Here is a 24436-nt window from a genome sequence, read left to right on the forward strand (position 1 = left end):
TATTTTTTTTTTCCTTATGGTAGAATACTGTCATTAGAATGGGGAATGAATTGTATAATAGTTGGAAATGTAGGGAGATGTTCTTCTTTTTTTTAGAATGTGGTGGATGTTCTTTTTTTTTTCTTTCTTTCTTTATTTATTTTTTTTTTGATCTTTAAAACTTATTCTTTCTAATAAAGATATTTATTTCTAATAAAGATATTCTTCCTAATGAAGATATTTATTTCTAATAAAGATATTCTTTCTAATAAAGATATTTATTTCTAATAAAGATATTCTTTCTAATAAAGATATTTATTTCTAATAAAGATATTCTTTCTAATATAAATATATATATAAAGAAGGACACACAAAGAAAAAAAAAGAATTTTTTTTCACATGTTAAATTGAAGCAAAGCAAACCAAAATATACAGTATATAAAAGCAAAACAAACCAAATATACAGTGGAGAAAAAAAAAAAATGGCACCTTTTTCTTTTATAAAAACATCCATATTAATCTTTGCATACCTATTCTTATGGCATCAAACTAATTATCAACACCAGGTATGAAAAACAGAAAAAATTTTTTTTGTAATATTTTTTACAACTATAGGGGAAAACAAATATGTAGGGGGTGAAAACGTATACATATATATATTATATATTATTTTGCCACACCAAATTTTTATTCATGTTTAAGGAAAAAAAGGGGAGGGGGGAATGGAAGTGTAAGGGAAGAGAAGGTTTCAGGGGTTTAGGGTTTAGGGTTCAGGGTTTAGGGTTTAGGGTTCAGGGTTCCGGCTTCAGGGTTTAAGGTTCAGGTTTTAGGGTTCATGGGTTTAGGGTTCATGGGTTTAGGGTTCAGGGTTTAGGGCTCAGGGTTTAGGGTTCATGGGTTTAGGGTTCAGGGTTTAGGGTTCAGGGTTTAGGGTTTTAGGGTTTAGGGTTTAGGGTTTAGGGTTTAGGGTTTAGGGTTTTAGGGTTTAGGGTTCAGGGTTTAGGGTTCAGGGTTTAGGGTTCAGGGTTCATAGAGTTCAGGGTTTAGGGTTCAGGGTTTAGGGTTCATGGGTTCAGTGTATAGGAGTAAGATTCCGGGTTTAGGGTATAGGGTTCCGGGTTTAGGGCATAGGGTTCCGGGTTTAGGGTATAGGGTTCCGGGTTTAGGGTATAGGGTTCCGGGTTTAGGGTATAGGGTTCCGGGTTTAGGGTATAGGGTTCCGGGTTTAGGGTATAGGGTTCCGGGTTTAGGGTATAGGGTTCCGGGTTTAGGGCATAGGGTTCCGGGTTTAGGGTATAGGGTTCCGGGTTTAGGAGGAAGGTTCCAGGGTATAGACATGAGGTTGTAGGGTGTTGCTATAAGGTTTTAACGGTGTTAGATTAAGGTGTTAGGGGTGTTAGATGTCAGATTCCGGGTTATGGACATAACGTTTTAGGGCATAGAGAGTAGGATTCCGGGTTCCGTGGTTAGGGTTTAGTTTGCTTGGAAGGGGGGGAAGGAGATGGAAAGGAAAAAGGAAAGGGGGGATGGGGGGGGGAAGGAAAACCTTCCCCCCCTTTCCCTTAGAACATTCCTTACATATTCATATTTTCTATATATATATACATTTTTTTTTTAGGTGAGTGCATTAAGCACTTTAAAAAATGATGATGATGTGTCAGATTCAAACAGTTTATACTCATCAGAGGAAGAAAATGTAAATAAGACACATGGTCTTTTGAAAACAGCACAAGGAGTTGGAACAAAGGTTCCAACAACATCACATAAGGGGTTGAATGATGATGATGGTGATGATGTGAGCACATTGCTCGGTTTGACAGACGACGAATTGTTAGAACATGCACTATCAGGACAAACACCATGTTCAGCGAAAGGAAGAGAAAATAGTTCTAAAGGAATTGGAACAAAAATAAAAGAATGTTGTAAAAAATTAACACATTATAAAAATAAAAATAAAATACTACTAACTGTTGTATTAGTTCTTTCAGTGTTGTATCCACTAACCCTGTTTTATGTAAATTTGTTTATCGGAAATGAGTACGCCAGCGTAAATAATCCAATAACTTTTATAATAGGAATTTCTGTTTCTACTGTTATGGGTATCCTACTATTGGGCGTATTATTAGGATTTTATTATTCCAAAGTTTGGCTTAAATGTATTACGCAAAATGCCAAAATACGGCAGTGTCTGCGAGAAGAATTCGAAAAAGTGCAACATCAACAACAAACCACCTAACTGACCACCACCACATTTTTCTCTCCAACACAAACACCAAGATACTAACACAACCAACATAAACAACCACCTAACTGACGTGGTCAGTACCGTTGACACGACAACCACAACGAAAATGATGACTTTAAAAAATGTTATATTGTTCGATTGTAGTTTTAAAAAGAATGTTGCATTCTTTTCATTGTAGTTTTAAAGAAAAAGGTGTAAATTGTTTCACTGTAGTTTTAAAAAAAAAAAAAGTTAACTTATTTTTCATTCCATAATATTGTTAGATTGTTTGATTGCAGTTAAAAAAATTCATAATTTTGGAGTTTCTATAATATTTAGTGTTTTTTTTTTTTTTTTTTAAGGTTGAGATTTTGATTGAATATATTTTTCCAATGATTTGCAATAATAACATCCAATTAACACACCTAATATAGCGAAAACTACGATTGCGCAGCCGCAGAATATTAGTCCTCCACTATCTGCACCTACCATTGATTGCAAAAAGGTACTGGTCACAGGTGACTCACCCTCTCCTTGGAAACTGCGGAATGAACCTACACTTAAGCCCCCATAGTACATCAATAATGAATATAATATCACCATAATAACCACCGCAAAAAATATCATCCAACGTGGATGTTTTTTACCTTGACATACACATTTCTTCCATAAAGCTTTTAATACATCCTTTACTCTTTTACTCCTTTGGGAGAAACTTTTGTTTTTTGGTGTTCCACTCTTCAAGGTTCCAAAATTTGGTGATCCAATTTTTGGGGTTCCATATTTGGAATTCACATGGTCTTTTTCTGTGGTTCCATATCTTCTTGTAGGATGAGGGTATTGTCCCCCAAAGGGAGGGAAAGTTCCCCCCCCTCCCCTTTTAAGGAGGGAGGGGGAGGTACCTCCCCTCCTTACAGAGGGTTCCCCTCCTCCTTGGGGAGGACGATAATCCCCATACCTCACACTTGAAACATTTGTTCCATCACTTCCTAATGTCTTTGCACGAACATTTGTCTTGTGTATATTTTCTTCTGAAGAGGAGGATAATGTACTATTTGATGCATCTGACGCATCATCATCGTTCAATGTGCTTAATGCACTCACCTAAAAAAAAAAAAAATAACAACGTATATATACATATATATATATATAATGAATCAAAATATGAATATGTAAGGAATAGTCTAAGGAAAAAAGGGGGGGAAGGAGAACCTTCCCCCCCCCATCCCCCCTTTCCTTTTCCTTTTCCTTTTCCTTTCCATCTCCTTCCCCCCTTCAAAGCAAACTAAACCCTAACCCCGGGAAACTACTCTCTATGCCCTGAAAACATATGTCTATAACCTGGAATCTTACTACTATACACCAAACCCTAAACCCTGACCTCAGAACCCTACTGTCTAATGCCCTGAAACCTTATGTCTATAACCTGGAATCTAACTTTTAACACCCCTAAAACCTTTACTCATGAACCCGCAACCCTAAACCCTGAACCCAGAATCTTACTCCTATACACTGAAACCTAAACCCATAACCCGGAATCTTACTCCTATACACTAAACCCTGAACCCTATACCCTGAACCCTGAACTCTAAACCCTGAAAACTAAAACCTGGAAACCCTACACCCTAAACCCTAAACCCTAAACCCTAAACCCTAAACCCTAAACCCTAAACCCTGAACCCTAAACCCTGAACCCTAAACCCTAAACCCTAAACCCTAAACCCTAAACCCTAAACCCTAAACCCTAAACCCTAAACCCTGAACCCTAAACCCTGAACCCTAAACCCTAAAACCCTAAACCCTAAACCCTAAACCCTAAACCCTAAACCCTAAAACCCTAAACCCTGAACCCTAAACCCTGAACCCTAAACCCATGAACCCTAAACCCTGAGCCCTAAACCCTGAACCCTAAACCCTAAACCCTGAACCCTAAACCCTAAACCCATGAACCCTAAACCCATGAACCCTAAAACCTGAACCTTAAACCCTGAAGCCGGAACCCTGAACCCTAAACCCTAAACCCTGAACCCTAAACCCTAAACCCCTAAACCCTGAACCCCTAAACCCTGAACCCTGAAACCTAAACACTGAATGCTTAACCCTAAACCGTGAAACCTAAACACTAAATGCTTAACCCTAAACCCTAAAACTTAAGCCCTGAAACCTAAACCCTGAACGCTGAAACCTAAAAACTAAACCCTGAACCCTAAACCCTGAACCCTAAACCCTAAACCCTAAAGACTAAACCCTAAACCCTGAACCCTAAACCCTAAACCCTGAACCCTAAACCCTAAACCCTAAACCCTAAACCCTAAACCCTGAACCCTAAACCCTAAACACTAAACCCTGAACCCTAAACCCTAAACCCTGAACCCTAAACCCTAAACACTGAACCATAAACCCTAAATCATAAATCATAAACCCTAAAACCCTAAACCCTGAACCCTAAACCCTGAACCCTAAACCCTGAACCCTAAACCCTGAACCCTAAACCCTGAACCCTAAACCCTGAACCCTAAACCCTGAACCCTCAACCCTGAACCCTAAACCCTGAACCCTAAACCTGAACCCTAAATCTAAACGCTAAACCCTGAACCCAAAACCCTGAACCCTAAACCCTAAACCCTGAACCCTAAACCCTAAACCCTGAACCCTAAACCCTGAACGCTGAACCCTGAACCCTAAACCCTAAACCCGGAACCCCCAAAACCATAAAACCCTAAACCCAAAACCCTAAACCCTAAAACCCTAAACCCTAAACCCTAAACCCTGAACCCTTAACCCTAAACCCTAATCCCCTGAAGCATGAAATTCCTAAACCCTTAACCATAGAACGCCTAAACCCTGAACCCGAAAATATACATCTATGTTATCTATGAAAAAAAAAAATATATTATATGAAAGAAGAAAAGGATAGAAGAAAAAAAGGAAGAAGAAGAAAGAAAAGGAAAAGAAGGAAGAAAAGGAAGATAAGAAAATAAATGGAGTGTAAAGGAGACGAAGGAATGAAAAGGCGAAGGAAAAAAAGGAATAAAAAGAAAGGGGAAGGGAAGGAATAGAAAGAAAAGGAATAAAATGAAAGGGGGAAAGGGAAGGAAAGAAAAGAAAGGAAAGAAAAGAAAGGAAAGAGAAGGAAAGGAATAAAAGAGAAGGGAAAGAAAGAAATGAAGAAGGAAAGGAAAAAAGCAAAAAAAAGAAAGGAAAGAAAGCGAATGAAGTGAAGGAAGGGAGTTTGAAGGATGTCGTAAGCTTTTTCTTTTTTCTTCTTTTTATTTCTTTAAGAAAAATTTAAATAAAAAGTTTAAAGAAGTTAATTTTTTTTTTTTTTAAAAAATATATATCTATATGAAGAAAAAAAGAAAAAGAAGAAAAATGGGGGAAATATGAATATAAAGGTTTAAAGGAAAAAAGGAAGGATGTTTCTAAGGAGTAACAGAGGTAGATTAGAAGGAGGGGGGGAAAAAAATAAGAGTATTTAAAGGAGAAGGAGAGAGGATAATAGAAGGAAAAGGGGGGAAAAAAATATATATATATGGAAGGTATAAAGGAAAGAAAGAAAAAATTTTAAGGGAAATATAGAAAAAAAATTTAAGGGGAAAAAAAAAAAAGATTTTTAATGGGAGAAAAAAACAGAAGAAGGTTTAAAGAGGAAAAAAAGTAAGAAGAATGGTTATTACTCTTCTTTCTAACAAAGGAGAAGAAGGAAAGAAGAGAAAAGAAAAGGAATAGAAAGAGGAACGAAGGAAAGGAAAAGGAAAAAAAAAAATAAAGACAAGGAAAGAGAAGGAAAGAAAGAAAAATAAAGAAGAGCTTTGAAGGAAGGAAAGATGAAGAGAAGAATGAAAGAAAATACAAAAAAAACTACAGATAACCTAATTCTACATTTCAGATGGGGATATTTTTGTTTCAAGGAAGGGTAGTATTCTGTAAAAGAATGTACCTCCTCTTCCTTCTTTTAGACGCCATGCCACCCCCCTTCCCCTTTCTCCAGAATATTAACGATCTCCTTTTATACAGAGGAGCACCGTCCGACGTAGAGGAATAGGTAAACGATTCCACGGGGAAAGGGGACGGGCGAGAAAATGGACGAGGGGAAGGAAATGTAATATATGACACCCTACTTTCCTGATATATATTTTTTCATAAAAAGGAACGAAATCATATTTCAGTTGTCTAGTCAATGAATGCGTAAAATGGCGCCGTCGACGGCGAAGGCGAAGAACCACGTCGACGAAGAAAGTATGCTACATATATATGTTATATTATATTTTAGGACATTCTAAAAGAAAAAAATTGTTTTTGATTTCATTATTTTCAATTCATATTTTTCTTTTTTTTTTCTTTCTGCAGATAGATTAACAAGAGGATTAACTAAACTTTCCACTGCATTCACTACAGACCTACAGAACTTTCAGGAACTCCGTTCAAAATGTACAAAGGCAGTAGAAGGAATAACTTCCAATACCGCCTATAAAACACATCAAAATGTTTTATGTGATTATATAACTTCTGCTGTTAGAGGTACTTACGGGAATAGTCGACGAAAGGGTCAAGGCTCTTCCGAGGTTTGGAGTGGATTAGATCGTAAGAATCGTTGTTATATGTTACGAATATGTATGAAATATTTAATGTATCATTATTGTATATCGGAGGATGATGTTAAGACGGTTTTAAATGCAATGGAATCGCAAGTTAAGACATGGAATGTGGGAGGGGATGGAAGTCCAGAGGAAAAGGAAAAGAATAGAGGGGCTTTTGGTAGGTGTATATCAAAATCTTTGGTTAAAAGTCCAAAGGGGGGAAATGACTTAAAGTGTAAAGTAATTAAAATAATTAAGGATAGTGATAGAGGTAAGCCGGAACAATTAGAAAAGATTAAACCCTCAGGGGGAGGAAGTGGAACTTGCCCTATGAATTATGACAATGGTTGTAATAACGGTAACGCCGTCACCGGCGTCCCCGCCGTCGATGTCGACAGCGAAGAAAGCGAAGACGATGACGAAGATGATGAGGATGACGACGTCGACACGATAACCACAACAACAACAACGACAACATCATCGATACAAACACCATCCCTTCCAGGAGCGAATGGGAAGAAAGGGAACCTTCCCTTTCCTTCCCTATCTTCTTTTCCTTTTGACTCGATTCATCCTTATCTTCCTCTAGTTCCTCCTGTCCTTGGAATTATGACCATAACTTATTTCCTTTGGAAGGTAATATAAAAAAAAACGAAAAGAAAAGGTGAATTAAGTACTCCGCGCGCAGTATTCGGATTTCGCATTTTTAGGGGGTGATGTGTAAGATTTCGCATTTAGTTTTGCGGGATTTAATTTTTTACAGGTGTATATGTGTAGGATTTCGCATTTCTAGGTTGCGGGATTTAATATTTTACGGTGTACATTTCTAAGATTTCGTATTTAGGTTGCGGGATTTATAATATTTTACGGTGTATATGTGTAAGATTTCGCATTTAGGTTGCGCGATTTAATATTTTAGAGGTGTATATGTGTAATATTTCGCATTTTTAGGTTGCGAGATTTATAATATTTTACGGTGTATATGTGTAAGATTTCGTATTTTTCGGTTGCGGGATTTATAATATTTTACGGTGTATATGTGTAAGATTTCGCATTTTTTTGGTGTACACTTGAGGGTGTATGGTTTAGGTTTTAGGTTGGAAGGTTTATTTCTTTTTTTTTTTAAAGATAAAATAAAAAACAAGAAAAAAAAGAAAAGAAAAAAAAAGAGAAAAAAAAAAAAAAAAAAAAAAAAAGGAAACAAGAAAAAATATAGCACTCTATAATCTTCTTAGCAAAAAGATTCTCCCCCTTTTTTTTTTTTCTTTTTGTAGTATTTTGGGCAACTGGGTAAAATAAGACGTTTCAGAAGAGCTCCTTCAAGAATTCCTGGTCCATCGGTACAGGAACAGCTCCTCGATCATGTGCAGAAAGATAGTTCACATGAATATCGATTGGTGAAGGAACGAAAACCTCGTTCTGTTCCAACGAGAGAAAAACGTTCTGGTCGCGTGAATCGTCGAACGATTATTGAAATTCATTTTGAAGTGTTAGACGAATGTCAAAAAGGGGACTCACAATTGGCTCAGAAGGATTTTCTAGAACTTTTGGTTCGTGAGTTCATGGGATCCGAATTAAGGGAAGAAGAACAGGTTCTTAAGGAAGAAGTTCTTATGGAAAGTGTTCCAATTTTAGGTTCCTGGTTACTGGTTTAAAGTTCAGTGTTTAGGGTTCACTGTTCAGGGTTCACAGTTCAGAGTTTAGGTTTTAGGGTTTAGGGTTCATGGTTGAGGGTTCACGGTTTAGGGTTTACGGTTTAGGGTATACCCCAACAAAATTTATTCATCCCATATGTGTAACGTTAAGAAGGTGCGGAAAGAAAAAATTCAACCCTTATGTAATGCGAAATAAAAAATCTCGCATTGTAAAAAATTATATCATGAATTTTTTTTTTTTTTTTTTTTGTGTGTGTATATAATTTTTTAGCATGAATATCATCACACTTGTGTAATTGTTTTAGGAACATCTTATAATGATTATGGTATAGACATGGTTTTTATGATTATTTGGAACCATTATATTTTTTTTTTTTACACGAAAAATATTATGAATACAATATACAATTTTTTTTTTTTTCTCATTATTTGGTTTTTTTTTTTCTTTTTTTATTTTATTTTATTTTATTTTTTTTAAAGTTCTAATTATATGAATGTTTTAGCGTTCTTCCACATTTTTTTTGCGCGGAAATCGTAATATAGTGTTAGCGCGCGGATGTTCCATACAATTTTTTTACGAGAACAATATATAACACCTATTGGAAGCAACTTTACACAAGAGTGCCAACAAAAAAAAAAAAAGAAAAAAAATATTTTTCGCAAGCGTAATAAGAAAAAAGAAAAAAAAAAAAATTTTTCGCAAGCGGAAAGAAAAAAAAGAATGTTTGTTCTTAAAAAAAAAAGAGGAATGTTTTTTTTTTTTTTTTTCTTTTCTATGAACAAAAGGTGTTCTTTCACCAAAGAAAAAAAAAAAGAAAAATTTTTTGCAAACAAAATAAGAATAAAATTTGGAAGAATGAATATATATTTTTTTCTTTTTTTTCTTTCAAGAAAATATAAAAAGGAAAAAAAAAAAAAATAAAAAGGACAAAAAGGGGTATGAAACCAATATCCTTCATCTTAAACAATAAACCCTAAACTGTAAACTCTAAACCCTGAATCCTAAACGCTGAAACCATAAAATCTAAACCGTCAACCCTAAAACCTAAAACCTGAACCGTGAACCTGAGACCATAAACCCTTAACCGTGAACACTAACCCCCTAAACCTAAACCATAAACCCGGAACCTAAACTTGGAACACGTTCCATTGGAACAAGTTCCAAAGGAACACCTTCCATAAGAACTCCTTCCTTAGGAACCTGTTCTTCTTCCATAAATTCCGATCCCATGAATTCTTGGACCAAAAGTTCCAGAAAATCCTTTTGGTTCAATTGTGTGTCCCCTTTTTGACATTCATCCAACACTTCAAAATGAATTTCAATAATCGTGCGGCGATTCGCGCGACCAGAACGCTTTGTTCTTGTTGGAGCAGAACGAGGTTTGCGTTCTTTCACTAATCGATATTCATGTGAACTATCTTGCTGCACATGATCGTGGAGCTGTTCTTGTACTGATGAACCAGGAATTTCAGTAGGAGATCTTCTGAGACGTGCTCCTCCTTTACCAAGAGGACCAAAATACTGCAAAGAATAAAAAAAAAAAAAAAAAAAAAATTATGAGAGGATATTTTTGTTAAGAAGATTGTGAAATATTTTTTTTACACATTTATTTTATTTCACTTCATTTAATTTTTTTTAACCATAAAAAATTTTTTTTTTTTCCTTTTAACCATGAAAATTTTTTTTTTTTTCCTTTTAACCATTGAAAATTTTTTTTTCCCATTAAATTTGTCCATTAAAATTTTTTTTTTTTTTATTTTCTTTTTTTTTTATCTTACCTTCCAAAGGTAATAAGCCATAGCAGAAAGACCAATAGAGACAGGAGCCAAAGGAACAAAAGGGGTAAGGATATCCGTAAGAAGGATGGGACAGACTGTATTCTCTAATGTTTTTTCCATTTGGGTTTGTTTCGTGGAATCTTCTGTGAACAATTCATTAGATTTACTCCCTACTTTGTCTTGGCCAATTTTGCAATTATCATAAACGTCGTTCTCTTTGCACACAAAACAATCATTAGTACCACTAGTTTTGCATGAAGATGTTGCATTCATAATTTCTTCACTTCTGCTAAAAGCATGCTTTATTCCCTCATCTATGCTACAAAGAGGATGTACCCAACTATGTCCTTGTTTCTTCACTTTTGCCATTACTTTTAATTGTTTTGCATATTCTTTAAGAAATAAACAACCCATCGTTTGTCCAAACGATGGGCCATTAACATGGCCCTTCTGCTGGTTATAAATGTGCTTTAATCCTGCAGCAAAAAGTAAACAAGCTGCTTTATTTGTTCGCCTTTCTGTATGGCCCTTAGTATTCCATGCGACGTTGGCGTCATTGCAGTATTGGGCAGCAGCCAACTGCTTTTTAGGGTCGTTCATATTAATTAAAAGTGCTGTTAATTCCCTTCCGATATCTTCTTTCAAGGCATTCTAAACATAAAACAAAAGAAAGTAAGAAAAAAAAAAAAAATATATATATATGTATACACATATGTATATACATATGTGTATACATATACATGAATATACATATACATATATACATATATATACATATACATACACATATATACATATATACATACATATACATATATACATATACATATATATACATATATATACATATATACATATGTACATATATACATACACATATATACATATATACATATACATATATATACATATATATACATATATACATATGTACATATATACATAATTATACATATACATATATATACATATATATGTTTATATGTATATATAATGTTGTTGTTGTCATTGATATGGGTTCGCTTACCCAAGTCACTTCGCTGCTTTGTCCATTAGGGTTCTTTTTTATGTAGTATTGTTTTGCTGCACATTGTAAACGACTACAGAAAGTGTCCATTTCATTTATTTCCTTTAATGTTCCTTCCATTTTAGATTCCTGTTTGAGCAAGTCGTCCATTTTTTTGGAGACATTCTTATTGGTGCTGCTGTCGTTATCAGTGCAAGATGCAGTTGAACCAGATTGTGCTGTTGTATTAATCAAAGAGCTGGCAACACTTAGTTTGCAATCATTAAAATTTTCCTTTTGCCTTGTGCAAACAAAACAATTATTTTTACTACCAGGGGTCAAACACGAAGAATTTTTATTTTTATTCCAAACATTAAACATTTGTTTTATTCTTTCCTCATCAATAGGACATTTATCTTGAGACATTTCTTTTATTTTAGTTGCGTACATGTTAAGAGCAATACAACCAACTGTTCTTTCGAACAGTTGGTTTTCTGGATCATTAGGCTTAATGTCCTTAAGGTGTTGTAGTCCTGCTGTGATATGATTACACGCTTTTCTTTCAACACTATGTTCATTACCATCACCAAAGCCTTGGCATGCAGCATTCTTGTTGTTCTTTCCCTTTTCAGCGATATCGTTGAACATATTCTGAAGTGCGTCTTTAACAGCGCCATCCCAAAATTGACACTGTGAAAAGAAAAAGAGAAGGTTATATATATATGTAATTGGTTGTGTAGTATCCGGTCACTGTCTGCGAGGAGTTTTTCCTCTCCCCCCCTAAAGTAACTAAAGCTAACCCCAGAACCTTACTCCTAAACCCTCAAACCTTATTCCCATACCCTAAAACCTTATTCCTATACCCTAAAACCTTTACTCCTATACCCTAAAACCTTACTCCTATACCATGAAACCTTCCCCCTAAACCCGGAATCTAAGTTCTAACACCCTGACCCCTTCCTCCTAAGCGCGGAATCTAAGTTCTAACACCCTGACACTTTTGTCCTAAACCCGGAATCTAAGTTCTAACACCCTGACACCTCCCTCCTGAATCCGGAATCTGACTCCTATACCCCCAAAACTTTATTCTAACACCCCGTAACCTTACTCCTAAACCCGAAATCTGAATATTTTTTTTTTTTCTTATTTTTTTTTTATTCTATCCTTCAGTGTTGTGGTAGGTTGGTTATTGGTAGTAGTACTTACCCAAGTCTGTGTAAGGCTACCATTAGTCCCTTTTTTGTTTTTGAACCATCTGGGTGCAGCACATTTGAGCTTGTCACATAAAGATTCTGTTTTGTTTATGTCGTTCATGGTGGTAGTTAAAGTGCTGTTCTTGACCATGTCTTGAACTTTGGTTTCTGCAATCTCAGTTTTGCCATTTGTGGTAATTGAGCAATTCTCATAGTCGGTCTCTTCCCATTGGCAAGGGACACAGGGTCCCTTGCCACTGGCACCGCCTTTGCAATTAGCACTTTTACTTAGACTATCACTAAGCTTAAATGCCTTCTTTATTCCTGATTCCACTAAACACTTGGCGTCGCTTTTCATCTTCTTTGCATAAGCGTGAAGTAAAAAACAACCCATCGTTTGTCTAAACGATGGGTATTTCTTAGATAGGATACCATCGTTTCCTGTTGACAACGAAGTATCCGGTTCGTATAGTTGTTTGAAACCGGCATGCAAATAATTGCATGCCGTCTTCTCAGAATGAGTTCCTTCCCTATTATCATCTCCCATTGTATTACATTTACCTCCATTAGTGTCTTCGCCTTTTGTCGCTGTCATTGCTGTGGACAGTTCTGTCCACAGCTCCTTGACATCCTTTGTCCAAAAAGTGTCCTGTATAAGGTGGTGGTGGTCATAATATATATATATATATATATATATATATATATATATAAATATGCATATGCATAAATGCATATGTAGGTATATGTAAGTACATACATATATATATGTATATATATGTACATATGTATATATATATGTATATATATATGTATATATGTATATATATGTATATATATGTGTACATATATACATACATATACATATATGTATACATATATACATATATGTATATATGTATGTATGTAACATATGTGTATATATGTATTATATATTCATCCATCTTATGAGAATATATATAGTGCACATGTACACTGTGCACAATTCTGTCGTCTTATAAAGTGGACAATTATATATATGGCCACTTACCTCCCCCTTCCCCTGTCCCTTTTTTTTATGGTACCACTTCGCTATACAATTCACGCGATCACATAAGGTAACCTTTTCTTTTATTTTTTTCAATGTTGGTTGTATGTTGGTGTCAGTGCTGGAGTCAGTGTTTAACTTATTCATTACTGTGGACCATAGATCATCATCCTTCCCAATTTTAGTACCAAAACACAATCTTTCCTCACACTTCTCACATGAACCATCCCCATTACCAACCCCATTACTATTTTCCCCACACCAGTCCTTACGTTTCTCCTCCCCCTTCTTGAAGGCCTCCTTTATTCCTTTCTCTACAGCACAAGCATAACCACCCCTGTACGCCTGTTGCTTCAATTTGTGTATAAATGCATTGAGTGCTACACAACGCATAGTTGATTTAAATATTCGATCATTCACTTTGCGTGGTCCAGAAACTGTGTCCTCCCCTTTCATTTCATGTATATTCTTCAATGCTTTAACAATAAGTTTGCATGTTGTTTTGCTCACACAATCCGCTTCACCAACATTGGGGCATGTAACGGCAGCGCACAAGTTTCCTGGTTCGGTGTCCGTGGCCCCATTGTCAGGCAGGGCTTTGTCGAATGATGTGACTTCATTCTTGACTTCGGTCCACATTTCAGTCTACAGTTGAAGTAATATATATATATATATATATACATATACATGTATACATACACATGTATATGTATACATGTATATACGTACGTATATGTACATACATATTTATATATGTATATGTATATATGTATACATATGTATATATATGTATGTGTATATTTATTCATCCCATGAAAACATATATACAATAGTGCATACGCATACACTTCATACACTAATCTATCACTTGATAGAGTGGACAATTATATATGCATCCACACCTTCTCTATATCCACCGTTTGGTTTTTCCCCCTGTCTGGGAACCACTGCTTCATTGCACACTGTGCACGACCACATAAACTATCCATGTTTTTGCATTGACCACCACCTGTATGCAAAGATGTCGAAGAAAAAAAGGGAAAAAATGGAAAAACACAGATGGAAAAAAAAGGGAAGGAAAAAAATAAAAAGGAATAAAAAGAAAAGGAAGGGAGGGAAGGTGGAATTGGTGATGATAGTAGAGTGGTTTGATGGTGGCTATGGTAGAGGAATGTATATTCGTTTATGGAATGGTGATGATTTACTTACATATATTGCCCAAATATTTCTTCAGTCCTGTTGTGTCCTTGTTGAGCATAGGGTCTAATTTACTCTTTACTTCGTCGCTGTCTATTGTGCACCTCAGGGTGGATTCCCTCTTACATTCAAAACAATCATTAGTATTAGCACCGCCAGCACCCCCCCGACATGAAGATTTAAACTGTTGATTCCATTTATCGAACATTTTATTTATTTCTTCCTCAGCAATGGGACATTTTTTCTCTTGCGACTCCTTAATTATTTGATCGGCATAAACATTCAATGCTGCACAAGCCATGGTTCGTTTAAACAACTTCATAGCATCGTCCCCGTTACCATTTGTATGATTGTACAGATGCTTCAGTCCTGCCCCAAAGAGGAGGCATAATTCTTTGTTATTGGTGTTCAGGGTACTGCAATGATTGCCTAAACTGCTGTTCTGATGGTCAGACATGGCGTTGCCAAGTGAGGAGACTTCCTCTTTGACTTTATTCCATACTTCCTCCTACAAGTAATATATATATATATATATATATATATATATATATATATATATATATATATGTATGCATATGCATATATACATATAGGTATATATGTACATATGTATACATACATCGTACATATACATGCATATGTATATACGTATATGCATATGTATATATGTACATATGTATATATGTATATATGATGTTGTTGTCCACCCTTACCGAAGATAGTGGTGTTCCTCCATTTTTGCTTTTTGCGTATTTTTTTGTTGCGCATTGGAGTTGAGTACAGAAAGAGGTGGTCATGTCATTTATGGTGGATAAGGTTTCCTTCACTTGGGGGATGGAATGGGTTTGGTCCTTGGATTCGAGGAGTCTTTCCTCTCCCCCCCTAAAGTAGCTAAAGCTAACCCCGGAACCTTACTCCTAAACCCTGAAACCTAAGTCCTAAACCGTGGAACCTTATTCCAGCACCCTTACAACCTTACTCTTATACCCTTACAACTTTATTATAATACCCTTACAACCTTATTCTAACACCCTTACCACCTTATTCTAACACCCTTAACACCTTATTCCAATAACCCTACCACCTTATACTAACACCTTTACCACCTTATTCTAACACCCCCAACAACATCATTCCAACATCCCAGCAACCATCATTCCAACACCCCAACAACATCATTCCAACACCCCCAACAACATCATTCCAACACCACAACAACATCATTCCCACACCCCAACAACATCATTCCAACACTCCAACAACATCATTCCAAAACCACAAACAACATCATTCCAACACCACAACAACATCATTCCAACACCACAACAACATCATTCCAACAACATAACAACATCATTCCAACACCACAACAACATCATTCCCACACCCCAACAACATCATTCCAACACCCCCAACAACATCATTCCAACACCACAACAACATCATTCCAACACCACAACAACATCATTCCAACATCCCCAACAACATCATTCCCACACCCCCAAGAACATCATTCCAACACCCCAACAACATCATTCCAACACCCCAACAACATCATTCCCACACCCCAACAACATCATTCCCACACCCCAACAACATCATTCCAACACTCCAACAACATCATTCCAAAACCACAAACAACATCATTCCAACACCACAACAACATCATTCCAACAACATAACAACATCATTCCAACACCACAACAACATCATTCCCACACCCCAACAACATCATTCCCACACCCCAAACAACATCATTCCAACACCCCCAACAACATCATTCCAACACCACAACAACATCATTCCCACACCCCAACAACATCATTCCAACACTCCAAACAACATCATTCCAACACCCCAAACAACATCATTCCAACACCCCAACAACCTTCATTTCTAAACCAGGAATCTGAATTTCTTTTCTCTATTTTTATTTTTTATTTCACTTTCTTCCTTTTCATCCAATTTTCATTATATATATATGCATATATACATATATACATATATATACATATATATACATATATATACATACATATATACGTATATATATAAATAAATACATATACATATACGTAAGTATATGTGAATATATATATATACATGTATATATACCTATATGTATATACATATACATATATAAATATATATATATATACATACTTATATATATATAGGACTATATATGTATATTTACATATGGACATTTGTACGACTATATATGTGTACATTTATACGACTATATATGTATATTGGTTGTCGATATTATTGATATGGATTCGCTTACCCAAGAAACATCGGTGCTTTGCCCTTTTTTCTTATTTACGTATTGTTTTGCTGCACATTGGAGTTGAGTACAGAAAGAGTTGGACATGTCATTTATGGTGGATAATGTTTCCTTAACTTGGGAGATGGATTTGGATGGGTCGTCGTAGTTGAGGAATTTGTTTAATTCAGTTGGGACATTTTCTCTGTTGGTGTTGTCTTCAGAAGGGCAAGTTCCACTTGATTGTGATGTATTAATCAAAGTGTTGGAAACACTTAGATTGCAACCCTCCAAAATTTTATCATTCCGTTGACATTTAAAACAACCATAAATTTCATTCGAACAAGAAGACGAAGGCGAAAATTTATTAATTTTATGCCAATCTGCAAACATTTCTTTTATTTTAGATTCATCAATGGGACATTTCCCCTTGGACGCCTCTCTTATTTTAGTTGCGTAAAGATTGAGTGCTGCGCACATCATAGATTGCTTAAAAAACTTATCATGTGCCTGCGCATTATGTGATTGGACAGCACCATTAGTGTCCCCTGTAATGCCTTTAATGTGTTCTAAACCTGCTATGATATGATTACATGCTTTTCTTTCAACACTATCAGTGTTACCATCACCAAACATTTGGCAGATTGTGGTATTAGTGTTGTTATTTCCATTCGTTTGGATATCAGAAAACATCTTCTGGAGCGCGGCTCCGACGCCCTCCTTCCAAAAGTCACACTATAAAAAAAAAGAGAAGGTTATATATATGTAGTTGATAAATTGTTTAGTATCCGGTGGGTGTGGTATCCGGTTAGTGTATAGTATCCGGTTAGTGTATAGTATCCGGTTGGTGTAGTATCCGTTCGGTGTAGTATCCGGTTGGTGTAGTATCCGTTCGGTGTAGTATCCGGTTGGTGTAGTATCCGGTTGTTGTAGTATCCGGTTGGTGCGTAGTATCCGGTTGTTGTGCCATCCGGCTGGCGTAGTAACAGGTCCCGGTCTTCGAGGAGTTTTTCCCTTCCCCCCCTGAAGTAACTGAAGCTAACCCCGGAACCTTAATCCTAAACCCCTAAAACCTCATTCCTATACCCTAAAACCTTATTCCAATACCCTGAAATCTTATTCCAATACCCTAAATCCTCATTCCTATACCCCTACAACCTTATTCTAACAACCCTAACACCCTCTTCTAATACCGTTAGCAACATATTCCAGCACCCCTACAACCTTATTCTAACACCCCTACAACCTTTATTCTAATAACCGGAATCTAAATTTTTTTTTTTTTTTTTTTTTCTTTTTCCTTTTCTATCCCTTAGGTGTTGTATTCGTCGCAGTAGTACTTACCCAAGTCTTCGTCGTTGCACTATTACCGTTAACTTTCTTGTGCTCTTTGAACCAATTAGGTGCGGCGCATTTGAGTTGGTCACATAAAGTCATCATTTCATTCATGTGTGTAGTGACGGCTTCTATGCTTAGATCATCGTCCCCGAGTATTGGATCCACTTTGTTCTTTACAGTGACAGAGGTTGTGCCAGTGGTCACATTGCAATTGTCCAAATTTTCACCCCAATTGCAATTACCAAGAAGACCATTACCAGCAGTGTCGAAAGCTTTCTTTAAACCGGAATCGATAGGACAAGTCGATTTTTCTTCCATTCGTCTTGCATATTCCTTAAGAAGAAAACAACCCACTGTTTGTCCCAACGATGGGTGTTGAGACAGGATTGGGTACTTCGAAGTATCCATCGATGCAGTCGATGTAAGTTTCTTCAGTTTGGTGAAACCTGTTGTAAGATGTTGGCATGCCTTCTTTTCAGGTTCGGTGGGAATTCTACTACCATCCACTGTATTGCATTCTGTGCTTTTGGTTCTTACTATCATGGCATCTGACAATTCATTCCATAATGTGGCGACTTCGCCGCCACTCTCCTTCCAGAAGTCCTTCTGCAAGTAGGAAAAAAGAATATATATATATATATATATATATATATATATATGCCTGTCTACATATACATATATATACATATATACATATACATATATACATATGTATGTATACATGTACACCCTTTTTGCCACCCTTACGGTGTTGCCACCTACCTGAGTGTTCTGCCCGTTGTTATTCAATTTCCAATATTGTTCTGCACATTCCAAGCGCTGGCAAAGTGTCTTACCGTCTTGCTTCATGCATGCTTCAGCTGCGGAAAGAAGAAAAGAAAAGAAGATTAATACGACATGTAAAGTGCCATGTGTATGTATATGTATGTTGTATGTTGTATGTTGTATGTTGTATGTTGTATGTTGTATGTTGTATGTTGTATGTTGTATGTTGTATGTTGTATGTTGTATGTTGTATGTTGTATGTTGTATGTATTTATGTAGATTAAATAAATGTATGTCATTCACAATCGATGAAAAATTTTTTCCATTTTTTTTCGTCCAGTTTGTTCTAAATTTGCGATCTATATGCCATCAGGTTGGTGTAGTATCCAGTTCCCACCATCCAGTCTCCACCATCCAGTTCCTACCATCCAGTTACCACCGTCCACTTCCTACCATCCGGTTCCTACCATCCAGTTCGTGCCATCCAGTCTCCACCATCCAGTCTCCACCATCCAGTCTCCAACATCCACTTCCCACCATCCGGTTATTACCATGAGGTTCATACCATCCGTTTCATACCATCAGGTTAGTGTGTAGTATCCGGTTCATACCATCCGGTCCATAGCATCCGGTTCATACCATCCGGTCCATACTATTCCGGTTCATACCATCCGGTTCATACCATCCGGTTCATACTATCTGGTTCATACCATCCGGTTCATACCATCCGGTTACTACCATCCGGTTACTACCATCCCGTTCATACTATCCCGTTCTTACCATCCACTTCCCACCATCCAGTTTTCACCATCCAGTTCCCACCATCCAGTTCCCACCATCCAGTTTCCACCATCCGGTTCATACCATCCAGTTCATACCATGCAGTTCATACCATCCAGTTCCTACCGTCCTGTTCCCTGCCATCCACTTCCCACCATCCACTTCCGACCATCCTGCTCCCACCATCCACTTCACACCATCCAGTTACTACCATCCGATTACTACCATCCAGTCTCCACCATCCGGTTCATACCATCCAGTCTCCACCATCCGGTTCATACCGTCCGGTTCATACCGTCCGGTTCATACCATCCGGTTCATACCGTCCGGTTCATACCATCCGGTTCATACCGTCCGGAACACAGTATCCAGTTCATACCATCCGGTTCATACCATCCGGTTCATACCATCCGGTTCATACCATCCGTCTACTACCATCAGGCCGACCTGTAGTATAAGGTTTCTGCCTGCGAGGAGTTCTTCCTTTCCCTTCCCCCGCTTCCTCAACTAAAGCTAAACCCGGAACCTTACTCCTAAACCCTGAAACCTTATTCCTATACCCTAAAACCTCATTCCTATACCCCTGAAACCTTATTCCTATACCCCTGAAACCTTATTCCTATACCCTGAAACCATACTCCTAAACCCTACAACCTTTATTCTAAGGCACCTACAACCTTATTCCAATACCCTAAAACGTTACTCCTATACCCCTAAAACGTTACTTCTACACCCCTAAAACCTTATTCCTAAACCCGGAATCTGAATTCTGACACCCCAACAATCTTCATCCTAAACCAGGAATCTAAGTCCTAACACCCTGACACCTTTGTCCTAAACACGGAATCTAAATTCTTACACCCTGAGACTTCCCTCCTAAATCCGGAATCTAAGTCCTAACACACTGAGACCTTCCCCCTAAACCCGGAATCTAAGTTCTTACACCCTGACAACTTCCTCCTAAACCCGGAATCTGAATTCTGACACCCCAACAATCTTCATCCTAAACCAGGAATCTAAGTCCTAACACCCTGACACCTCTGTCTTAAACCCGGAATCTAAGTTCTAATATCCTTACCACCTTATTCTAATATCCTTACCACCTTATTCTAATATCCTTACCACCTTATTCTAATATCCCTACAACCTTCCTCCTAAACCCGGAACCTAAGTTCTTACACCCCGAAAACCTTCTTCCTAAACCCAGAATCTAGGTTCTTACACCCTGACAACTTCCTCCTAAACCCGGAATCTAAGTGGGAAGACCCGTAAAACCTTCCTCCTAAACCCGAAATCTGATTTCGGACACCCTCACAACTTCCTCCTAAACCCGGAATCTAAGTTCTAACACACTAACACCTTCGTCCTAAACCGGGAATCTAAGTTCTAACACCCTGACCCCTTCATCCTAAAACCGGAATCTAAGTTCTAACACCCTGAAACCTTCTTCCTAAACCGGGAATCTAAGTTCTAACACCCTGACACTTTTGTCCTAAACCCGGAACCTAAGTTCTAACACCCATGACACCTCCCTCCTAAACCTGGAATCTAAGTTCTAACCACCTTACAACCTTCCCCCTGAACCCGGAATCTGACTTCTAACACCCCTACACCCTTCCTCCTAAATCCGGAATCTAAGTTCTAACACACCAACAACCTTCCTCCTAATACCGGAATCTAAGTTCTTACACCCCAACAACCTTCCTCCTAAACCGGTAATCTAAATTCTAACACCCTGACACCTTTGTCCTAAACCCGGAATCTAAGTTCTAACACCCTGACACCTTTGTCCTAAACCCGGAATCTAAGTTCTAACACCCTGACACCTTTGTCCTAAACCCGGAATCTAAGTCCTAACAACCTGACACCTTTCTCCTAAACCCGGAATCTGACTTCTAATACCCCTAAAACCTTATGCCTGTAACCCGGAATCTGACTTCTAATACCCCTAAAACCTTATGCCTGTAACCCGGAATCTACGTTCTAACACCCTGACAACATCCTCCTAAACCTGGAATCTCAGTTCTAGCACCCTTACGCCTTTGTCCTAAAACGGGAATCTAAGTTCTAACACACTAACACCTTCGTCCTAAACCGGGAATCTAAGTTCTAACACCCTGACCCCTTCATCCTAAAACCGGAATCTAAGTTCTAACACCCTGAAACCTTCTTCCTAAACCGGGAATCTAAGTTCTAACACCCTGACACCTTTGTCCTAAACCTGGAATCTGAATTCTAACACCCTGACACCTTCCTCCAATACCCTTATAACATTACTCTAATACCCATACCACGTTATTCTTCCACCCTGACACCTTCCTCCTAAACGTGGAATCTAAGTTCTAGCACCTCGATTCCTTCGCCTAAACACGGAATCCTAATTCTGACACCCTGAAACCTTCCCCCTAAACCAGGAATCAGAGTCCTAACACCCATACAACCTTTATTTCTAAACCCGGAATCTAGGTCCTAACACCCTGACACATTTGTCCTAAACCCGGAATCTGACTTCTAACACCCTGACACCTTCATCCTAAACCCGGAATCTAACTTCTAACACCCTGACACCTTTGTCTTAAACCCGGAATCTAAGTCCTAACACCCTAACACCTCTTTCCTAAACCCGGAATCTAAGTCCTAACACCCTGACACCTTTGTCCTAAACCTGGAATCTGAATTCTAACACCCTGACACCTTCCTCCTAAATCCGGAATCCGATTTCTGACACCCCTACAACCTTACTCATGAACCCGGAATCTGACATCTAACACCCCAAAAACATTATTCTAACACCCCAACAACCATATTCTAACACCCCCAAAACAACCATATTCTAACACCCTAACAACAACCATATTCTAACACCCCCAAAACAACCGTATTCTAACACCCCCAAAACAACCATATTCTAACACCCCCAAAACAACCATATTCTAACACCCCCAAAACAACCATATTCTAACACCCCCAAAACAACCATATTCTAACACCCCCAAAACAACCATATTCTAACACCCCCAAAACAAGCATATTCTGACACCCCCAAAACAACCATATTCTAACACCCCCCAAAACAACCATATTCTAACACCCCCCAAAACAACCATATTCTAACACCCCCCAAAACAACCATATTCTAACACCCCCAAAACAACCATATTCTAACACCCCCAAAACAACCATATTCTAACACCCCCAAAACAACCGTATTCTAACACCCCCAAAACAACCATATTCTAACACCCCCAAAACAACCGTATTCTAACACCCCCAAAACAACCGTATTCTAACACCCCCAAAACAACCATATTCTGACACCCCCAAAACAACCATATTCTAACACCCCCAAAACAAACATATTCTAACACCCCCAAAACAACCATATTCTAACACCCCCAAAACAACCATATTCTAACACCCCCAAAACAACCATATTCTAACACCCCCAAAACAACCATATTCTAACACCCTAACAACAACCATATTCTAACACCCTAACAACAACCATATTCTAACACCCTAACAACAACCATATTCTAACACCCTAACAACAACCATATTCTAATACCCCAACAACCTTCCCCATGAACGTGGTATTTGAATTTTTTTTCTTTTTCTTTTCTTTCCTTTTTTTTTTATATTCAAGACCTATTTACTTTTTCCTCTATTCCTTATCCACACTCCTTATCCACATTCCTCATCCACATTCCTTGACCACATTCCTTATCCACATCCCTTCTCCTCATTCCTTATTCCTCATTCCTTTCCTGCTCATTCCTTACCAACATTCCTTCTCCTTTCATTCCTTATCCACATCCTTTCCCCTCATTCCTTCTCCTCATTCCTTAACCACATCCCTTCTCCACATTCCTTATCCACATCCCTTCTCCTCATTCCTTATCCACATCCCTTCTCCTCATTCCTTATCCACATCCCTTCTCCTCATTCCTTATCCACATCCCTTCTCCTCATTCCTTATCCACATTCCTTATTCCTCATTCCTTCCCTGCTCATTCCTTATTCCTCATTCCTTAACCACATCCCTTCTCCACATTCCTTATCCACATCCCTTCTCCTCATTCCTTATCCACATCCCTTCTCCTCATTCCTTATCCACATCCCTTCTCCTCATTCCTTATCCACATCCCTTCTCCTCATTCCTTATTCCTCATTCCTTCCCTGCTCATTCCTTATTCCTCATTCCTTAACCACATCCCTTCTCCTTTCATTCCTTATCCACATTCCTTCTCCTTTCATTCCTTCTGCACATTCCTTCCCTTTCTTTTTCCTTTCCTTCCTCTTTCATTCCCCTCTAACCTTCCTTCCTTCCCCTTCTCCTTCCACCTCCTTCCCCTTCCCCTGTTCCTTCTCCTTCTCATTCTTTCTCTTTCTTTCCTTCTCCTTCCCCTTCCCTTTCCTTCTCCTTCTCATTCCCTTTCCTTCTCCTTCTCATTCCCTTTCCTTCTTCTTCTCATTCCCTTTCCTTCTCCTTCTCATTCCCTTTCATTCTTCTTCTCATTCCCTTTCCTTCTTTCCTTCCCCCCTTCCTTCTTTCCTTCCCTTTTCCTTCTCCTTCCCTTTCCTTCTTTCCTTCCCCCTTCCTTCTTTCCTTCCCTTTTCCTTCTCCTTCCCTTTCCTTCTTTCCTTCCC

General features: G+C 37.8%; 4 protein-coding genes across 4 annotated transcripts in view; 2 read left to right on the forward strand and 2 right to left on the reverse strand.

Annotated features, from left to right (window-relative positions):
* Positions 1–461: 461 nt before the first annotated feature.
* PKNH_1144500 (hypothetical protein, conserved in P.knowlesi) lies at positions 462–2215 on the forward strand (the record flags this gene model as incomplete). Its single annotated transcript, XM_039114162.1, has 2 exons — positions 462–545; positions 1598–2215. 2 exons carry the CDS (start codon positions 462–464, stop codon positions 2213–2215), a joined length of 702 nt encoding a protein of 233 aa, XP_038969780.1.
* A 345-nt stretch (positions 2216–2560) lies between these two features.
* On the reverse strand, positions 2561–3307 carry PKNH_1144550 (hypothetical protein, conserved in P.knowlesi (fragment); the record flags this gene model as incomplete). Its single annotated transcript, XM_039114163.1, has 1 exon — positions 2561–3307. A coding segment is annotated over one exon (747 nt), but the record flags the coding sequence as incomplete, so codon positions are not given.
* A 3080-nt stretch (positions 3308–6387) lies between these two features.
* On the forward strand, positions 6388–8438 carry PKNH_1144600 (SICAvar, type II; the record flags this gene model as incomplete). The annotated part of the gene is made up of 3 exons (XM_002261581.2): positions 6388–6442; positions 6554–7419; positions 8058–8438. The coding sequence occupies 3 exons, from the start codon at positions 6388–6390 to the stop codon at positions 8436–8438; spliced, it is 1302 nt and encodes a 433-aa protein (XP_002261617.2).
* Positions 8439–9546: 1108 nt separating this feature from the next.
* PKNH_1144700 (SICAvar, type I) overlaps positions 9547–24436 on the reverse strand; it is a gene marked incomplete at both ends in the record, with an annotated part of 16367 nt that continues 1477 nt past the window's right edge. The window contains 10 exons of the mRNA XM_039114164.1: positions 9547–9960; positions 10218–10868; positions 11245–11913; positions 12430–13065; positions 13444–14085; positions 14343–14449; positions 14650–15145; positions 16925–17638; positions 18248–18847; positions 19004–19101. Of these exons, the coding sequence (XP_038969782.1) occupies positions 9547–9960; positions 10218–10868; positions 11245–11913; positions 12430–13065; positions 13444–14085; positions 14343–14449; positions 14650–15145; positions 16925–17638; positions 18248–18847; positions 19004–19101 (5027 nt within the window). The remainder of the gene's footprint in view (positions 9961–10217; positions 10869–11244; positions 11914–12429; positions 13066–13443; positions 14086–14342; positions 14450–14649; positions 15146–16924; positions 17639–18247; positions 18848–19003; positions 19102–24436) is intronic.

Source organism: Plasmodium knowlesi, assembly GCF_000006355.2.
Source record: "Plasmodium knowlesi strain H genome assembly, chromosome: 11".
NCBI classification, from domain to species: Eukaryota; Apicomplexa; class Aconoidasida; order Haemosporida; family Plasmodiidae; genus Plasmodium; species Plasmodium knowlesi.